The sequence below is a fragment of the Carcharhinus amblyrhynchos genome, unplaced genomic scaffold (genome assembly GCF_965287045.1).
Source record: "Carcharhinus amblyrhynchos unplaced genomic scaffold, sCarAmb.v2.hapA scaffold_970, whole genome shotgun sequence".
Classification (NCBI taxonomy): Eukaryota; Metazoa; Chordata; class Chondrichthyes; order Carcharhiniformes; family Carcharhinidae; genus Carcharhinus; species Carcharhinus amblyrhynchos.
This window is the reverse complement of record NW_027650710.1, coordinates 13,398-33,511: the sequence shown is the minus strand read 5'-3', so window position 1 is coordinate 33,511 and position 20,114 is coordinate 13,398. Positions and strand designations below refer to the sequence as shown.

Genomic DNA, 20,114 nt, shown 5'->3' with positions numbered 1-20,114 from the left:
TGGAACAGAGGGAGCTTAGAGTTTATATGTGCACGGTTCACTAAAGGTGGAGTCACAGATAGAGAGGGCAGTGAAGAAGGCTTTTGGCATGCTGGCCTTCATTAGTCAGGATGTAGAGATGCTGGTGTTGGACTGGGGTAAACACAGTAAGAAGTCTCACGACACCAGGTTAAAGTCCAACCAGTTTATTTGATAGTAAACCCACAAGCTTTCAGAAACACTGTTCCTTCGTCAGGTATGTGGAATTCCACAGGAAGGAAAGCTTGTGGTGTTTACTATCAAATAAACCTGTTGGATTTGAACCTGGTGTTGTGAGACTTCTTACTGCATCAGTCAGGACATTGACTATCAAAGTTGGGAAGTTAAGTTGCAGTTGTACAGGACGTTGGTGAGGCCACTCCTGGAGTATTGTGTTCAGTTTTGGTCACCTTGCTATAGGAAAGATGTTATTAAACTGGAGATTTGCAGAAGAGATTTACAAGGATGTTTCCAGGACTCAAGGGACTAAGTTATAGCGAGAGATTGGACAGGCCAGGACTTTTTGCTTTGGTGTGTAGGAGACCGAGGGTTGATCTTACAGAGGTGTATAAGATCATGACAGGCATGGATAGGGTGAATGCACTCAGTCTTTTCCCCAGGGTTAGGGAATCGAGAACTAGAGGGCGTAGGTTTAAAGTTAAGGGGGGAAAGAATTAATGGGAACCTGAGGGGCAACTTATTTCCACAGGGGGGTGGAGTGTTTGTGGAATGAGCTTCCGGAGGAAGTGGCTGAAGCAGAGGCAGTGACAACATTTAAAAGGCATTTGGACAGATACGTGGATAGGGAAGGTTTCCAGGGATATGGGCCACATGGGGTTAGGACAGATGGGCACTTTGGTCAGCATGGACCAGTTTAGGACAAAGGACCTGTCTTCGTGCTGTAGATTCTATGATTCGATGAACAGACAGAGGAGTAACAACAGCTGAAAGCAAAACTGCTGCTGGAATCTGCCCAGTTACACTCCAGGCTAACAAGATGACAGATTCCAATATCACACTCTGTGTTGTACCTGTCCTGGGTGTGATGACATTCTCTCTTTGAGAAATGTATTCATGCCACTGGGTGGAATCCAGCATCCTACACTGTTACTGCATCATTGCTCCAAATTGCTCAAGTGTTTGAATGTGCAGATTGTCGTGCCTTCCCCTGGGGTGTTACAGCAGTGGGTATGACTGGGATGAGTGACAGTGATAGCAGGTTCTGGGTGGAGCTAGGCTTACGAAGGGTGTTCAAGCTGAGTTGCTGTTTGGAAGCCCTTTCTCACTCCACAGTCTGGAGACTTGGCTCTGCCCAAGACGAGGTTTGATTTTGATAGTTGGTCTGTTTGGGGATACATCTTGCTCTGACAGTCTGCTGTATGAGAGTATGAAGACAGGTGTCTGTCGTGATCTCTGTCCAGAGGTTTTAAAAGACGGGAAATCTAGCATCCACATGGTATATCTGCTTCTGGAGCTAACACTTTGTGAAGAAGGGATATCTGTCTATGGGAATACTGTGAAATTGGAACAGGTAGCAAGCTGTTAACAAGTACTTTTTGTCATGTTGAAGTAGTGATAAAGGTTCTGCTAATTCTTTTTGGTTATATTCTAACTGTAGTTTTAAATGGTGACTGGAATTTGATCCCGAGTGAAATATCTTCTGCTCACCCGAATGCCAAATTCAAATCTAAAACTTAGAATTTAGGTTAACTTTATACAATATCTTGGAGTTTCTGATCTGATCCTGAACACGGGAGTGTTTGATGGGGGACAGTGTCGAGAGAGCTGGGTTAAAGATCTGTCAACCAATCTGATTGGCCAACTGCTCTCATGGGCGGGACTTCCTTCCAGGGGCAGATAAACGTCCTGCCCACTGCCAATCAGAGCTCAGTTGGCAGGCAGTGGGCATGTCTGAGGTGGCAGGAATGAGGTACATGTTAATCCTCAGGGCATTTACCGTGTGGAAAGTTCTGCCAGTTTTGCTAACCAACTTCCTGTGGCAGACTTTATCAAAAGCCTTCTGAAAATTCAAGTATACAATGCCCGCCGACTCACCAAAATCAATCCTTCTGGTAACTTCCTCAAAAAACTACAACAGATTTGTCAAACACGATTTTCCATTCGTTAAATCCATGCCCAATGCACTCTGCCCGATGCTACCATTATTATCCAAGTGTGCATTCCTTTGAATAGATTCCAGCATTTTCCCTACCACTGATGTCACACAAATAGGTCTGTGGTTCCCTGTTTTCTCTCTCCCCTATTTGCTACCTTCCAATCTTCAGGAACTGTTCCAGAATCTATCGATGTTTGGAAGACAATCACCAATGGATCCACTATCTCCATAGCAACTTCTTTCGATACTCTGGGAAGTAGAATATCAGGTCTTGGGCATTTATCAACAACTCTCCAATTAATTTCACCAACACAACCTTCTTGCTATTACTAATTTCCTTCAATTCTCCATTCTCCTTTGTCCCTCGTGTTCTGTATTCCCCTGTGGACTGAGGGACGTAAACAAGTGCGGGGTAGGCTTGAACACTGCTGTTGGAGGTGTGCACTCACTCACTCTCAGCTCTGAGACTGCCCACATTGTCCCTCACTGGGCGCAGCTAATCTCCGAGGGTCACCTGACCCACACTCTTAAAGGGGCAGTCCGCACCCCAAACCCCAACATACTATCTCTACATAGAAACATAGAAGCAGCAGTAGGACATTCGGCCCTTCATGCCTGCTCCGCCATTTACCCTGATTGAGGCTGATCATGAAATTCAATATCCTGATTCCCACCGCCCCTCCCCCATATTTATTTTCTTCCTGTGGTTTGGGTGAGGGGAGAGAAGGGGGGAATCTTGCTGAGAAGATCAGCAGGTGAATCCTGCACAGATCCTCCCATTCATTTCTGTCTTGCGGTTGGTGCTGAGGTAAGAAACTGTGGGTAAATCTCTCCACCAGTGCCAGGTTTAGGCCTAAACTCAACAAGGTACAGCTCAGGGCCTCACAATCCACAGGGGCCTCACACTATTTCAGTTTTCTGATTTTGCAAACAATTTCATTATTACTTATATTAATAGAAGTGATCCTGAGTACTTATTTTGTCAGCATTTTGTATATATATATATTAATGTATCTTTAAAGTACTTTAAAAATTACATTTACATATAGTTTCCAGGCTATACTGTATTATAATCTATGAGAGAGATCAAGCCAGCCAAATGATAAATATGTAATCAGTAAAATGCATTCATTTGAAAATAATTTGTATTTTTCACTTTAAATACCTTGCTACTAAATAATTAAAAGGCATAATGATGTTTTTTTCAACGTTTTTGTGGTCCTGTTTTGGTACGTACTTTTGTGAGACCTTTTGGAGTAACTTTTTAACAAGGGGCCTCCAAGCTTTATATCGCTCAGGGCCTCACCAATCCAGCACTGGCCTCCACACTAGGTCTCAGGCCTCTAGTACCCGTCCTGCTCTACCACACAAACTGAATGGGTACAGCCTGCAGCACCCCCCACCTCCCCCCACCCGCCCCCACCGATTTCAGTGCAGTCTCTCACCTTCCGGTTGTCCCTGGTGTGAGCTGTACACTGGGTGTAGTTTGTCCAAGTCCGATTACTCTCGGGATGTCGAAACCACAAGCCGTTTTCAGCACAGAACTTGCTTGCCTTTTCTGACGGGTTAAAGAGAGAGTTGCAGACAGCTTAGACAAATGACTAATCTGATTCCCTGTACAGAGAAACTTCCAGTTCCTGCAAAAAGCACATCAATGGAATAGAAAAGGGATTATGGAGATGGACTAGTAGGTAGGCTATAGCTGTGGCATTCCGAGGTTTGCAAATTCAGTAACTCATGGCAACCACTAATCACTCCTGGAATCAAAGAACTTTCCTACTTATTTTAGACTTTTATTTTATTCATTTGTGGGACAAGGGTATCATTGGCTAGGCCAGCTTTTATTGCCCATCCCTAGTTGCCCCTTGAGAAGGTGGTAATGAGCTGCCTTCTTGAATCGCTACAGTCCACGTGGTGTAGGTACATCCACAATGCCATTAGAGAGGATATTCCTGGATTTTGACCCAGCGACTGCAAAGGAACAGTGATATTTTTCCAAGTCAGGATGGTGAGTGGCTCAGAGGGGAACCTGCAGCTGATTGGTATTCCCAGGTATCTGCTGCCCTTGTCCTTCTAGGTGGAAGCAGTCGTGGGTTTGGAAGGTGCTGTCTAAGGATGTTTGATGAGTTGTTGCGATGCATCTTGTAGATAGTACATACTGCTGCGACTGAGTGTCGGTGGTGGAGGGAGTGAATGTTTGTGGGTGGGGTGCCAATCAAGCAGGCTGCTTTGTCCTGGATGGTATCAAGCTTCTTGAGTGTTGTTGGAGCCGCACCCGTCCAGGCAAGTGGAGAGTATTCCAGCTCACTGCTGACTTACGCCTTGTAGATGGTGGACAGGCTTTGGGGAATCAGGAAGTGAGTTACTCACCGCAGGATTCCTAGCCTCTGACTGACTCTTGTAGCCACTGTGTTAATGTGGTGAGTCCAGTTGAGTTTCTGCTCAATGGTAACCCCAAGAATGTTAACAGTGAGGGATTCAGTGATGGTAACACCTTTGAATGTCAAAGGCTGGTGGTTAGAGTGTCTCTTAATGGTGATGGTCATTGCCTGGCATTTGTGGCATGAATGTTACTTGCCACTAGTCAGCCCAAGCCTGGAAATTGTCCAGGTCTTGCTGAATTTGAACATGGACTGTTTCAGTATCTGAGGAATCGCGAATGGTCTGAACATTGTGCAATCATTGGTGAACATCCTCACTTCTGACCTCATGATGGAGGGCTGGTCATTGATGAAGCAGCTGAAGATGGTTGGGTCTCGGACACTAACCCTGAGGAACACCTGTAGAGATGTCCTGGAGTTGCGATGAGTGACCTCCACCCACCATAACCATCTCCCTATGTACCAGGTATGACTCCAACCAGCAGAGAGTTTGCCCCCGATACCCATTGATTCCAGTTTGGCTCAGGCTCCTTGATGCCACACTCTGTCTTGATGTTAAGGGCTGTCACTCTCACCTCACCTCTGGAATTCAGCTCTTTTGTCCATGTTTGTACCAAGGCTGTAATGAGGTCAGGAGCTGAGTGACCCTGGTGAAACCCAAACTGGGCGTCACTGAGCAGGTTATTGCTGAGCAGGTGCTGCTTGATAGCGCTGTCAACGACTCCCTTCCATCACTTTACTGATGATGGAGAGTAGACTGACTGGGCGGTAATCGGCCAGGTTGGATTTGTTCTGTTTTATTGTGTACAGGAAACACCTGGGCAATTTTCCACATTGTTGGGTAGATGTCAGTGTTGTAACTGTACTGGAAGAGCTTGGCTAGGGGAGCGGCAAGTTCTGGAGGTCAAGTCTTCATGACTATTGCCGGAATGTTATCAGGGCCCATTGCCTCTGCATTATCCAGTGCCTCCACTCCACTTGATATCACGTGAAGTGAAACAAATTAGCTGGAGATTGGCAACTGAGATGGTGGTGGGGACCATTGGAGGAGGCAGAGATGGATCATCCACTTGGCACTTCTGGCCGAAGATTGTTGCAAATGCTTCAGCCTTATCTTTTGCACTGATGTACTGGGCTCCTCCATCATTGAGGATGGGGATATTTGTGGAGCCTCCTCCTCCACTGAGTTGTTTAATTGTCCACCACCATTCACAGCTGGATGTGGTAGGATAGCAGAGCTTAGATCTTATTTGTTGGTTGTGGGATCACTTAGCTTTGTCTATTACTTGATATTTATGGTGTTTGGCATGCATGTAGTCCTTTACTGTGGTTTCACCAGGTTGAAACCTCATTTTGAGGTGTGCCTGGTGCTGCTCCTGACATGCCCTCCTGCACTCTCCATTGAAGCAGGGATTGATCCCCTGGCTTGGTGGTAATGGTCGAGTGGGGGATATGCCGGAACGTGAGGTTACAGATTATGGTTGAGTACAATTCTGCTGATGGCCCACAGCACCTCATGGATGCCCAGTCTTGAGTAGTTTGATCTGTTTGAAATCTATCCCATTTAGCACGGTGGTAGTGCCACACAACACGATGGAGGGTATTCTCAATGTGAAGATGGGACTCTGTCTCCACAAGGACTGTGCTGTGGTCACTCTTACCCATCCTGTCACTGACAGATGGCTCTGCGGCAGGCAGCTTGGTGAGGATGAGGTTAGGTATGCTTTTCCCTCTTGTTGGTTCCCTCACCACCTGCCGCAGTCCCAGTTTCGCAGCGATGTCCTTTAGGATCCAGCCAGCTCGGTCAGTGGTAACATCACCGAGCCACTCTTGGGGGTGGACATTGAATTCCCCCACCCAGAGTACATTCTGTGCCCTTGCCATCCTCAGTGCTTCCTCCATGTGATGTTCAACACGGGGGAGTCCCGATTCATCAGAGGGGGTGGACAGTATGTCATAATCAGCAGGAGGTTTCCTTGCCCATGTTTGACCTGATGCTATGAGACTTCACAGGGTCGAGAGTCGATGACTGTATACCCCTGTGCTGCCATCTCTGCTGGGTCTGTCCTGCCGGTGGGACAGGATATAGAACATAGAACATAGAACACTACAGCACAAACAGGCCCTTCGGCCCACAAGTTGCGCCGACCACATCACCTACCAACCTACAGACCTATCTATAACCCTCAATCTCATTAAACCCCATATACTCATCCAGAAGTCTTTTAAAAGACCCCAGCGAGTTCGCCTCCACCACCACTGACGGCAGCCGATTCCATTCACTCACCACCCTCTGAGTGAAAAACTTACCCCTAACATCACTTCTGAACCTCCCTCCCCGCACCTTAAATCTGTGTCCTCTCGTAGCGACCATTTCAAACCGGGGAAATAGCCTCTGAGAGTCCACCCTATCTATTCCTCTCAACATTTTGTAAACTTCTATCAGGTCGCCTCTCAACCTTCGTCTCTCCAGGGAAAAGAGTCCCAGCTCCCTCAACCTAACTTCATAAGGCATGCCTCCCAGTCCAGGCAACATCCTTGTAAATCTCCTCTGCACCCTTTCAATAGCTTCTACATCTTTCCTATAGTGAGGCGACCAGAACTGCGCACAATACTCCAAATGAGGCCTGACAAGGGTCTTATAAAGTTCCAGCATTACCTCCCGACTCCTAAACTCAATCCCTCGATTAATGAAGGCCAGTACACCATACGCCTTCTTGACCACCTCCTCCACCTGCGAGGCCGATTTAAGAGTCCTGTGGACCCGGACCCCAAGATCCTTCTGCTCCTCAACACTACTCAGACTTCTGCCCTTAATAGTGTACTCGTTCATCCCGTTGGTTCTGCCAAAATGGACGACAACACATTTATCCGCGTTGAAGTCCATCTGCCACTTCTCCGCCCAGTCCTGCATCCTATCTATGTCCTGCTGCAACTTTTGCCATCCTTCCAGATCATCCACAACACCACCGACCTTCGTGTCATCAGCGAACTTACTTACCCATCCCTCCACTTCCTCATCCAGGTCATTTATGAAAATGACAAACAACAAGGGTCCCAGAACAGATCCTTGAGGCACTCCGCTGGTGACTGACCTCCATTCAGAAAAAGCCCCATCCACAACCACTCTCTGCCTTCTGCAGGCAAGCCAGTTCTGGATCCACAAGGCCAAAGGCCCTTGGATCCCATGCCCTCTCACCTTCTCAAGAAGTCTTGCATGGGGGACCTTATCAAACGCCTTGCTGAAGTCCATGTACACTACGTCCACGGCACTTCCTTCGTCAATGTGTTCAGTCACATTATCGAAGAACTCAACTAGGCTTGTAAGGCACGACCTGCCCTTGACAAATCCATGCTGACTATTCCTGATCATGTCAAACCTCTCCAAATGTTCGTAAATCTTGTCCCTCAGAAGCCTCTCCATCAGCTTACCAACCACTGAGGTCAGACTCACCGGTCGGTAATTTCCCGGGCTATCTCTGTTCCCTTTCTTAAAAATAGGAACTACATCCGCAATCCTCCAATCCTCTGGAACCTCTCCCGTCTCCATTGACGACGCAAAGATCATCGCCAGGGGCTCTGCAATCTCTTCCCTCGCCTCCCACAGTATCCTGGGGTACATCCCATCTGGTCCCGGCGACTTATCTACCTTGATAGAATTCAGGGATGGTGATGGTGATGTCCGGGGTGTTAGGTATGATTCTGTGAGTGTGACTCAGTCAGGCTGTTGTTTCACTAGACTGTGAGACAGTGCTCCTAATTTTAGCACAAGCACCGAGACGTTACCAAAGGGTACTTTGCAGGGTTGACAGGACTGTTTGTTTTGCCGTTGTCTTTTCCAGTGCCCGGGTCAATGCCAGGTGGTCCGTTTCAGTGCTGAGACTTTGTAGCGATTGATACAACTGTGTGTCTCACTCGATCATTTCAGAGGGCAGTTGAGAGTCAACCACATTGCTGTGGCTCTGGGGTCACACCAGACCAGGTAAGGACAGCAGATTTCCTTCCATAAAGGACATTAGTGAACCAGATAGACTGTTACAACAATCAACAATGGTTTCACGGTCATCAGTAGACTCCTAATTATCTCTTCATACCTGAATTGCCTTCCAGGGAAAGGTTGGAGAGATTAGGTCTGCATCTACTGGAGTTTCGAAGAGTAAGAGAATTGGACACTAAGGGGTAATTTACCATGGCCAATCCACCCTAACCTACACATCTTTGGACACTAAGGGACAATTTAGCATGGCCAATCCACCTAACCTACACATCTTTGGACACTAAGGGACAATTTACCATGGCCAATCCACCTAACCTACACTCTTTGGACACTAAGGGACAATTTAGCACGGCCAATCCACCTAACCTACACATCTTTGAACACTGAGGGACAATTTACCATGGCCAATCCACCTAACCTACACATCTTTGAACACTAAGGGACAATTTAGCATGGCCAATCCACCTAACCTACACATCTTTGAACACTAAGGGACAATTTAGCACGGCCAATCCACCTAACCTACACATCTTTGGACACTAAGGGACAATTTACCATGGCCAATCCACCTAACCTACACATCTTTGGACACTAAGGGACAATTTAGCACGGCCAATCCACCTAACCTACACATCTTTGAACACTGAGGGACAATTTACCATGGCCAATCCACCTAACCTACACATCTTTGAACACTAAGGGACAATTTAGCATGGCCAATCCACCTAACCTACACATCTTTGAACACTAAGGGACAATTTAGCATGGCCAATCCACCTAACCTACACATCTTTGAACACTGAGGGACAATTTAGCATGGCCAATCCACCTAACCTACACATCTTTGAACACTAAGGGACAATTTAGCATGGCCAATCCACCTAACCTACACATCTTTGGACACTAAGGGACAATTTACCATGGCCAATCCACCTAACCTACACATCTTTGGACACTAAGGGACAATTTAGCATGGCCAATCCACCTAACCTACACATCTTTGGACACTAAGGGGTAATTTAGCATGGCCAATCCACCTAACCTGCACATCTTTGGACGCAAAGGGACAACCAAGCATGTCCTTAGTATCCAAGGATGTGTAGGTTCGGGGGATTGGCCATGGTCAGTATGCGAGGCGTTCTTTGGAGAATCAGTTCAGACTCAGCACAGAGAGAGGCCATTCAGCCCATTGTCGGGATTCGATGATTCTATGGAAATACTTCAACACACAAAGGAAGGTAAAAGTTTGGAACTCTGTTCTGCAGATGGCAATTGATCCTTGGTCAGTTATTACTCTGAAAGCTGAAACTGAAGGCTCTCTGTTGAGGGATGATGAACAATTGCAGGTGGATGGCGTTTTCTCACAGATCATTGGTGATCTCAATGAATGGTGGAACAGGCTGGAGGGGCTGAATGGCCGCCTCCTGCTCCTGCATTTCAGAGATAATTTCCAAATCCTTTTCACTGCTTTGGGACCTGAAATGGCTGCCTGGTAATGTCTAAAGCCAAGTTGCTATCTGACCAGGTGCACAGATTGTGTGTGTTTCTAGTTGGAGCCCCTTCTGCCTTGTGTGGGCCATAGGTCATGGGCAGGACCGGAGCATCCCGGGAATGCCTGGGAATCCCGGGAATGAGAGAATCCCGGCTGCCGGCGAGACCTGGGAATCAGAGAATCCCAGCCGCCAGGGAGGCCAGGGGGTATCCCAGGAATGAGAGAATCCCGGCCGCCGGCGAGGCCCGGGAATCCCGGGAACGAGAGAATCCTGGCCGCCGGCGAGGCCTGGAAATCCTGGGAATGAGAGAATCCCGGCCGCCGGCGAGGCCTGGAAATCCTGGGAATGAGAGAATCCCGGCTGCCGGCGAGGCCTGGAAATCCTGGGAACGAGAGAATCCCGGCCGCCGGTGAGGCCCGGGAATCCCGGGAACGAGAGAATCCCGGCCGCCGGCGAGACCCGGGAATCCCGGGAACGAGAGAATCCTGGCCGCCGGCGAGGCCTGGAAATCCTGGGAATGAGAGAATCCCAGCCGCGATCAGGAAACAGAGAAAGGATCCATATCTATATTGTTAAATGCTCAAAGAAAGGTATAGATTTACTGAGGTTTAACCATGATGTGGAGATGCCAGCGCTGGACTGGGCTGGGCACAGTAAGGAGTCACTCAGCTGTTGAGGGAGATGAACCAGGAATTGGTGACTCTCCTGATGAAGGAGCAATGCTCCGAAAGCTCCAAATAAACCTGCTGGACTTTAGCGTGGTGTTGTGAGACTTCTTACTGTGCTTAGGTTTAATTTAGTGTTTTTGTGTGGGAAAGGAGACAATTCCCAGTTAGAGTCATGCTAGAGAAAGGTTTGGCAGGTATTTGGTTTCAGTTCAAACTGTTTCTTTCGTGCTAAGAGAGAGTTTGCGACGGGAGAAGTAAATTCGAGCTTGGGGAAAGAACGTGCTGTTGCTTAGCAACCAGGGGCCACATTTAGGGAGATGACCATTATAGCTTTAGTGTTTAACTGGATCCAGGCAATTGGAGACAGGAAGCTAGAGAGGGAAGAGCTCTCAGCTCTGCTAACAGCACAAAAGCCACACAATGGAGTCATGTTCACAAAAGAAAGCTCCAGAGAAGCTCAAGGATGGCTACTTCGGGCAAGTTTCCAGAAAGTTGGCAGTTAAAGCAACAAAGACGGACTTCCATTAGGACAGGTTACTGGTCACGGAAGCTAAAGACAGACCTGGGTGAAAGTGGTTCGAGAAAAGCCACAGATCTGAAGCAATCAGGAGTTTGTTGTCCTTATTTCCAGCCTTTGGAAACAATAGCATTCGGTTGGGGCCTGAGTACCCCAGGGTGTTGTGTAGAAGTTTGGATGCCTGCAGCAACTCAAGACAAGGGAATTCTGGCAGTTGGAAAACCTGGAAGCAGATCCTTACTGAAACAGCTGAGAGAAAGTCTTATTTGATGGAACAGTTGGAAACCCTGGAGAGCGGATCCTCATTGAAATGGCTGCAGGAATGCCTTGTCTGAAAAGCTAACTCGAAACTCTGCCAGTGGATCCTGACTGAAATGCCTTGTTTGAAAGGAGAGTTGGAAAAGCTGGAAGTGGATTCTTGACAAAAAGAGCTGATGGAAAGCACAGGTTGAAAGAAGATTCTAAAGCATGTTTTTTGAGAGTGGAGTTTGGAAACACTTGTTTGCCAATCATCTGGAGGGAATTTGAGCAGAAGCCCACAGGAGATCGGTTGAGTGATATCTGCCAGTGGGTTTCAGGGGGCGATGTGTGACATTAGTTAGCCTGTTGGATTGTAGGCACTGTGTGTTTACTGAGAACATCTTAATGCAAGATACACTGTGCAACCTGTGTCATCCTTGAAAACTTGTACATTTGTGATGCTAAAGGTGAGAGAAGGGGGTATTGTATTATAATCAAACTTTTCCTGTTTAATGTTTTTCTTATTAAATGCTAATTAGCAATCCCAGGACTCTGTTCCTCTGTGTTTTCAAAAAAAAGTTCAAGTCATGGACTTTTAAGCCAGGGTGCCATTCTGGAATCTTGCTGTGCAATTATAACATCAGCTGGGATGGTAACAGTATGTCTAGGGGTGGATAAAGAGCAGTTTCCAGACTTACCCGAGTGATCAAAATCCTGATAGTAATCAGGACATTGCTGTACAGCAACCGATTGGGAAGGTGCATCATCCCAGCATAACCACCCATCCCAGGTACGGTTACAGTATGAACCTGTGAAGCACGAAAGGCAGTGTTACCAAGCCATACAACCATAGAACCATAGAAAATTACAGCTCAGAAACAGGCCTTTTGGCCCTTCTTGTCTGTGCCAAACCATTTTTTGCCTAGTCCCACTGACCTGCACTTGAACCATATCCCTCCACACCCCTCTCATCCATCAACCCGCCCAAGTTTTTCTTAAATTTCCCCTAGAGCTGGGGGTTCGGACGGGGAGGAATTTGTAAAATGTGTACTGGAAGGGTCTTTGGAGCAGTATGTAGCTAGCCCGACTAGAGGGGGGCCTATACTGGATTTAGTTCTGGGAAATGAGCCTGGTCAGGTGATCGAGGTTGCAGTAGGGGGTCATGTGGCGAACAGTGACCACAATTCAGTCTACTTCAGGATACTAATGGAAAAAGATGAGAGCTGTCCGAAGGAGAGGGTGCTAAATTGGGGGAAGGCTAGCTACAGCCGGATTAGGCAGGAACTTATGGATACTGGTTGGGAAAGGCTGTTTGAGGGTAAATCCACGTTCGGCATGTGGGAGTCTTTCAAGGGAAAACTGAAAAGGTTGTAGGAAAGATATGTGCCGGTTAAGAGGAAGGATGGGAAAGGTAGGATTAGAGAGCCGTGGATTACAGGGGATATTGAGGACTTGGTCAGGAAGAAAAGAGAGGCGTATGTTAGGTCTAAGCAACTGGGAACAGAGAGAGCGTTGGAGGAATATAAAGAGAGTAGGAAGGAGCTCAAAAGGGGAGTTAGATGGGCAAAGAGGGGGCATGAAATGGTCTTGGCAGACAGGATTAAGGAAAATCCAAAGGCATTTTACCCCTATGTTAGGAATAAAAGGGTGGTTAGAGGAAAAATTGGTCCTCTTAGGGACAGAGGAGGGAAACTACGCGTAGAGTCCAAGGGAATGGGGGAGATCCTGAATGAATACTTTGCGTCAGTATTCACGAAGGAGAGGGACCTGTTGTCAGGTACTATCTTGGAGGGAGTTGTAGACCCGTTAGAGGAAATATCTATTATGAGGGAGGAAGTGTTAGGGTTTTTAGGTAGCATTAAAACTGATAAATCTCCGGGGCCTGATAGCATTTATCCTAGGCTGCTTAGGGAGGTGAGAGATGAAATTGCTGGGCCTCTGACGCAAATCTTTGTCTCTGGACACAGGTGAGGTCCCAGAGGACTGGAGGATAGCGAATGTGGTACCGTTGTTTAAAAAGGGTAGGAGGGATAACCCGGGTAATTATAGGCCGGTGAGTTTGATGTCAGTGGTAGGGAAGTTGTTGGAAAGGATTCTTAGGGATAGGATGTATAAGTATTTAGAGCATTGCGATCTGATTAGGGATACGCAGCATGGATTTGTTAAGGGGAGGTCGTGCCTTACGAATCTGGTAGAATTTTTTGAGGAGGTGACAAAAACGGTCGACGAAGGACAAGCCGTTGATGTCGTCTATATGGACTTCAGTAAGGCGTTTGACAAAGTCCCTCATGGTAGGTTGGTGGAAAAGGTTAAGGCTCATGAGATACAAGGACAGGTATCTAGATGGATTGATGACTGGCTTGGTAATAGGAGACAGTAGTAGTGGAAGAGTCCTTTTCTGGCTGGAGGTCTGTGACTAGTGGTGTGCCGCAGGGCTCAGTGCTGGGACCTTTTCTATTTGTAATACACATAAATGACTTGGAAGAGGGAGTAACTGGTGTGATCAGCAAGTTTGCAGATGACACTAAGATGGCTGGACTTGCGGACAGTGAGGAGCAGTGTCAGGCAATACAGCAGGATATAGATAGGCTGGTATATTGGGCAGATAAACGGCTGATGGAATTTAATCCTGATAAATGTGAGGTGATGCATTTTGGAAGAAATAATGTAGGGGGGAGTTATATGATAAAGGGTAGACGGATTAAGAGTATAGAAACGCAGAGGAACCTGGGGGTGCAAATGCACAAGTCTTTGAAGGTGGCAGTACAGGTGGAGAAGGTTGCGAAGAAAGCTTATGGTATGCATGCCTATATAGAAAGGGGTATAGAGTACAAGAGTTGGAGTCTAATGTTGCAGTTGTATAGAATGTTGGTTAGACCGCATTTGGAGTACTGCATCCAGTTCTGGTTGCCTTACTACCGGAAGGACGTGGAGACCCTGGAGAGAGTGCAGAGGAGGTTTACCAGGATGTTGCCTGGTATGGAAGGACTGAGCTACGAGGAAAGATTGGGCAAATTGGGGCTGTTCTCCTTAGAAAGGTGGAGAATGAGGGGAGATCTAATAGAGGTGTATAAGATTATGAAGGGTATAGATAGAACAGTGGTAAGCTTTTTCCTAGGTTGGAAACAAATATTACGAGGGGCCACGGGCTTAGGGTGAGGGGGTCGAGGTATAATTTGGATGTCAGAGGCAGGTTTTTCAGACAGAGGGTGTTGGGAGCCTGGAATGCCCTGCCAAGTAGGGCGGTGGAGGCAGGCACGCTAGGGTTGTTTAAGGCTTACTTAGATAGGCACATGAGCAGACTAGAGATGGAGGGATACAGGAGACTTTTCTAAATAAAGATCAAGAGCTTTGGGATGTCCCTGGGAATCAGTTGATTCCTATGGACCTTCCAAACTATTTCATGGCTCACTTGCTTTATTTCTGCGCTTCTGGGGATTCCGTAAATGTCTGTCGAAGTTTTGCATGTTTATTGGCGTCTTTTCTTTTACTTCACAGGTGATTCGGTCCGCCTTGTTGACCAACAAGGGGCATACATGTGGTGGGTCGTGCGAGGGCTGCTCTTGGATGTTGCTTCGAGAGTTGCCTAGTGCTTCATGTTGTTAGTGTACGCTTAAACTGGACCATCTGACGGGCAATACGACAGCTCAGTGACTATCACTGTTTGCTTTGCAGATACATGGATTTGGGTCGGTGTCTGCGGGAGTTTGCACATTCTCCCCGTGCTTGCGTGGGTTTTCTCCGGGTGCTCTGGTTTCTTCCCACACCCCAAAAACGTGCTCTTAGGCTGATTGGTGTAACAAATTGTCCCTAAATTAGTCTCCCCTCAATCTTCCCCAGTAGGTGTAGACAAAGGTCATGGGTAGAGGAGGGCACTCATAATGTTAAAATGGCAGCATGGGGCTCGTTGGGCCAAAGGGCCTGTTTCCCGTGCTGTTTTGTTCTCTGTTCTAAATGTGTGGGGTCACAGGGATAGGCCTGGGTAAGACAGTCGATTGGAGAGTCAGTGCAAACTCGATGGGCCAAATGGCCTCTTTTTGCACTGTAGGTATTCTTTGATTCGATGTTCAATTAGGTCCCAAGTATCAAGCAGCTGGAAGGCTGCTGACTCACAACAAGCTTTCCCAATGCCTGGCACCCTGTGTCACCTCACACAACACAACTATACCTTTGGCTCACTGCTGCCTCTCAGTGACACGGTCCCAGGCTTGATTCCTGGCTCGGGTCACTGTCTGTGTGGAGTTCACATGTTCTTCCTGTCTGCATGGGTTCCTCCGGGTGCTCCGGTTTCCTCCCATAGTGCAAAGATGTGCTGGTTAGATGGATTGGCCATGTTAAATTGCCCCTTAGTGTCCAAAGATGTGCAGGTCAGGTGGACTGGCCATGCTAAATTGTCCCTTAGTGTCCAAAGATGTGCAGGTTAGATGGATTGGCCATGTTAAATTGTCCCTTAGTGTCCAAAGATGTGTAGGTTAGGTGGATTGGCCATGCTAAATTGTCCCTTAGTGTCCAAAGATGTGCAGGTTAGGGTGGATTGGCCATGCTAAATTGTCCCTTAGTGTCCAAAGATGTGCAGGTTAGATGGATTGGCCATGTTAAATTGTCCCTTAGTGTCCAAAGATGTGTAGGTTAGGTGGATTGGCCATGCTAAATTGTCCCTTAGTGTCCAAAGATGTGCAGGTTAGGGTGGATTGGCCATGCTAAATTGTCCCTTAGTGTCCAAAGATGTGTAGGTTAGGGGGATTGGCCATGCTAAATTGTCCCTTAGTGTCCAAAGATGTGTAGGTTAGGTGGATTGGCCATGCTAAATTGTCCCTTAGTGTCCAAAGATGTGCAGGTTAGGTGGACTGGCCATGCTAAATTGTCCCTTAGTGTCCAAAGATGTGTAGGTTAGGTGAATTGGCCATGCTAAATTGTCCCTTAGTGTCCAAAGATGTGCAAGTTAGGTGGACTGGCCATGCTAAATTGTCCCTTAGTGTCCAAAGATGTGCAGGTTAGGTGGATTGGCCATGCTAAATTGTCCCTTAGTGTCCAAAGATGTGTAGGTTAGGGTGGATTGGCCATGTTAAATTGTCCCTTGGTGTTCAAAGATGTGCAGGTTAGGGTGGATTGGCCATGTTAAATCGCCCCTTAGTGTCCAAAGATGTGTAGGTTAGGTGGACTGGCCATGCTAAATTGCCCCTTAATGTCCAAAGATGTGTGGTTTAGGGTGGATTGGCCATGCTAAATTGTCCCTTAGTGTCCAAAGATGTGTAGGTTAGGTGGATTGGCCATGTTAAATTGCCCCTTAGTGCCCAAAGATGTGTAGGTTAGGGGGATTGGCCATGTTAAATTGTCCCTTGGTGTTCAAAGATGTGCAGGTTAGGTGGATTGGCCATGCTAAATTGTCCCTTGGTGTTCAAAGATGTGTAGGTTAGGTGGATTGGCCATGCTAAATTGTCCCTTGGTGTTCAAAGATGTGCAGGTTAGGTGGATTGGCCATGTTAAATTGTCCCTTGGTGTTCAAAGATGTGCAGGTTAAGTGGATTGGCCGTGTTAAATTGCCCCTTAGTGCCCAAAGATGTGTAGATTAGGGGGATTGGCCATGTTAAATTGCCCCTTAGTTTGTCGACCTTGCCTGTATTGAGTGGAAGCCAGAGTTCAGTGTGTGCAGCAGGGCAAGATTTAAGAGCAAAGTTTAGCATGGCCAATCCATCTAACCAGCATATCTCTGCACTATGGGAGGAAACCGGAGCACCCGGAGGAACCCATGCAGACAGGAAGAACATGTGAACTCCACACAGACAGTGACCCGAGCCAGGAATTGATTCTGGGACCCTGTCACTGAGAGGCAGCAATGTTAGCCACTGAGCCATGGGTATAGTTGTGTTGTGTGAGGTGACACAGGATGCCAGGCGTTGGGAAAGCTTGTTGTGAGTCAACAAAGATGTGGGGCAAGATTGTCCCAGAAAATCCTGTTTTTTTGGGCATACTTACCTGAATGAATCATCATAGAGTGCTCAGAGAGATTCACGCTGGAAAGTGGGGGGAGATTGGGCTGTTCCTGCTGGAGAAGCTGGCAGCATAGTGCTGAATGGGCCACTACACTTGTGCCAATCTGTTAGTGAGGAGATCAGTGCATATGCACTCCCAACCCCATCACCGGCCTCCCTATCGCTGCCCCCCCACCCCACCGAACCTTCCACCTCCCTGATCACCCCCCCACCCCACCGAACCTTCCACCTCCCTGATCACCCCCCCACCCCACCGAACCTTCCACCTCCCTGATCACCCCCCCAGCCCCCGATCACCCCCCTGATCACCCCCCCCATGCCCTCCACCCCCCTGATCACACCCCACCACCCCGATCACCCCCCCCATGCCCTCCACCACCCTGATCACCCCCCCGAACCTTCCACCACCCTGATCACCCCCCCACCACCCGATCAGCCCCCCACCCCCCCGATCACCCCCCCCGAGCCTTCCACCACCCTGATCACCCCCCCACCACCCGATCAGCCCCCCACCGCCCCGATCACCCCCCCCCCCCGAACCTTCCACCACCCTGATCACCTCCCCCCCCCTGCCCGTGGCCTCCACCCCCCTGATCACAACCCACCCCCGAGCCCTCCACCCCCCTGATCACCCCCCGACCACCCGATCAGCCCTGATCACTGCCCGCCCCCTCCATCCGGGCCAACCATGATCTCCACCCCCACCTCCTCAGTGCCCCCATGGCCAGCCCTGATTCCCCCCCAGTGCCAATCTACCCCCTGCATGACCTGCTCCAATCGACCCTCCAGTGGCCAGCCCCAATCACACAGACATTAAGGAGAGGTGACAAATGCTGTCCTTTCCAGTGATGCTCACACCCCACAAAAGAATGAAGAAAATGACAAAAGAATAAAGAACAACACAGCACAGGAAACAGGCCCTTCGGCCCTACAAGCCCGTGCCACCCATCAGTGAGTGCCTCATTCCAATCCTCCTTCTACCTATGACTTTTGTCTACACCTCTTGGACTCCACAACAAAGGTGTGCAAATTTAGAGAATTATATGGGTGCCAGATTGAGGGATGCCTAATTTAGGGACAATTTGTTACACCAATCAGCCTAAGAGCATGTTTTTGGGGTGTGGGAGGAAACCGGAGCACCCGGAGAAAACCCACGCAATCACGGGGAGAATGTGCAAACTCCCGCAGACGCCGGCCCAAATCCATGCATCTGCACAGCAAACAGTGATAGTCACTGAGCTGTCGTGTTGCCCGTCAGCTAGTCCAGTTTGAGCGTACACTAACGACGTGAAGCACTAGGCTACTCTCGAAACATCCAAGAGCAGCCCTCGCACGACCCACCGTGTGTATGCCCCTTGTTGGACAACAAGGTGGACCGAATCACCTGTGGATTAAAAGAGAAAAACATCAATAACATGCACATCCTTACACAAACATTCAAGGGAATCCCCAGTGTGTGAAAGGACAGCGCGATAACCCACTGTACCCGGTCCCAGAGTGTGAAAGGACAGTGTGATAACCCACTGTACCCGGTCCCAGAGTGTGAAAGGACAGGGCGATAACCCACTGTACCCGGTCCCAGAGTGTGAAAGGACAGGGCGATAACCCACTGTACCCGGTCCCAGAGTGTGAAAGGACAGGGCGATAACCCACTGTACCCGGTCCCAGAGTGTGAAAGGACAGCGCGATAACCCAGTGTACCCAGTCCCAGAGTGTGAAAGGACAGCGCGATAACCCACTGTACCCGGTCCCAGAGTGTGAAAGGACAGCGTGATAACCCACCGTACCCGGTCCCAGAGAAAGGGCAGCGCGATAACCCAGTGTACCCGGTCCCAGAGAAAGGACAGCGCGATAACCCACTGTACCCAGTCCCAGAGTGTGAAAGGACAGCGCGATAACCCACAGTACCCAGTCCCAGAGTGTGAAAGGACAGCGCGATAACCCACTGTACCCGGTCCCAGAGTGTGAAAGGACAGTGGGTAACCCACTGTACCCGGTCCCAGAGTGTGAAAGGACAGCGCGATAACCCACTGTACCCGGTCCCAGAGTGTGAAAGGACAGTGGGTAACCCACTGTACCCGGTCCCAGAGTGTGAAAGGACAGCGCGATAACCCACTGTACCCAGAGTGTGAAAGGACAGCGCGATAACCCAGTGTACCCAGTCCCAGAGTGTGAAAGGACAGCGCGATAACCCACTGTACCCGGTCCCAGAGTGTGAAAGGACAGCGCGATAACCCACTGTACCCGGTCCCAGAGTGTGAAAGGACAGCGCGATAACCCACTGTACCCGGTCCCAGAGTGTGAAAGGACAGGGCGATAACCCACTGTACCCGGTCCCAGAGTGTGAAAGGACAGTGTGATAACCCACTGTACCCGGTCCCAGAGTGTGAAAGGACAGGGCGATAACCCACTGTACCCGGTCCCAGAGTGTGAAAGGACAGGGCGATAACCCACTGTACCCGGTCCCAGAGTGTGAAAGGACAACGCAATAACCCACTGTACCCGGTCCCAGAGTGTGAAAGGACAGCGCGATAACCCACTGTACCCAGAGTGTGAAAGGACAGCGCGATAACCCAGTGTACCCAGTCCCAGAGTGTGAAAGGACAGCGCGATAACCCACTGTACCCGGTCCCAGAGTGTGAAAGGACAGTGTGATAACCCACTGTACCCGGTCCCAGAGTGTGAAAGGAC

At 48.7% G+C, this 20,114-nt stretch overlaps 1 protein-coding gene across 1 annotated transcript in view; it reads right to left on the bottom strand.

Annotated features, from left to right (window-relative positions):
* LOC145340384 (calcitonin gene-related peptide type 1 receptor-like) overlaps positions 1–20,114 on the bottom strand; it is a 48,072-nt gene that overhangs the window by 14,977 nt on the left and 12,981 nt on the right. The window contains exons 4-5 of the mRNA XM_080184847.1: positions 12,129–12,239; positions 3,580–3,692 (exon numbers count right to left, since the gene is read on the bottom strand). Coding sequence (XP_080040973.1) covers positions 3,580–3,692; positions 12,129–12,239 — 224 coding nt within the window. The remainder of the gene's footprint in view (positions 1–3,579; positions 3,693–12,128; positions 12,240–20,114) is intronic.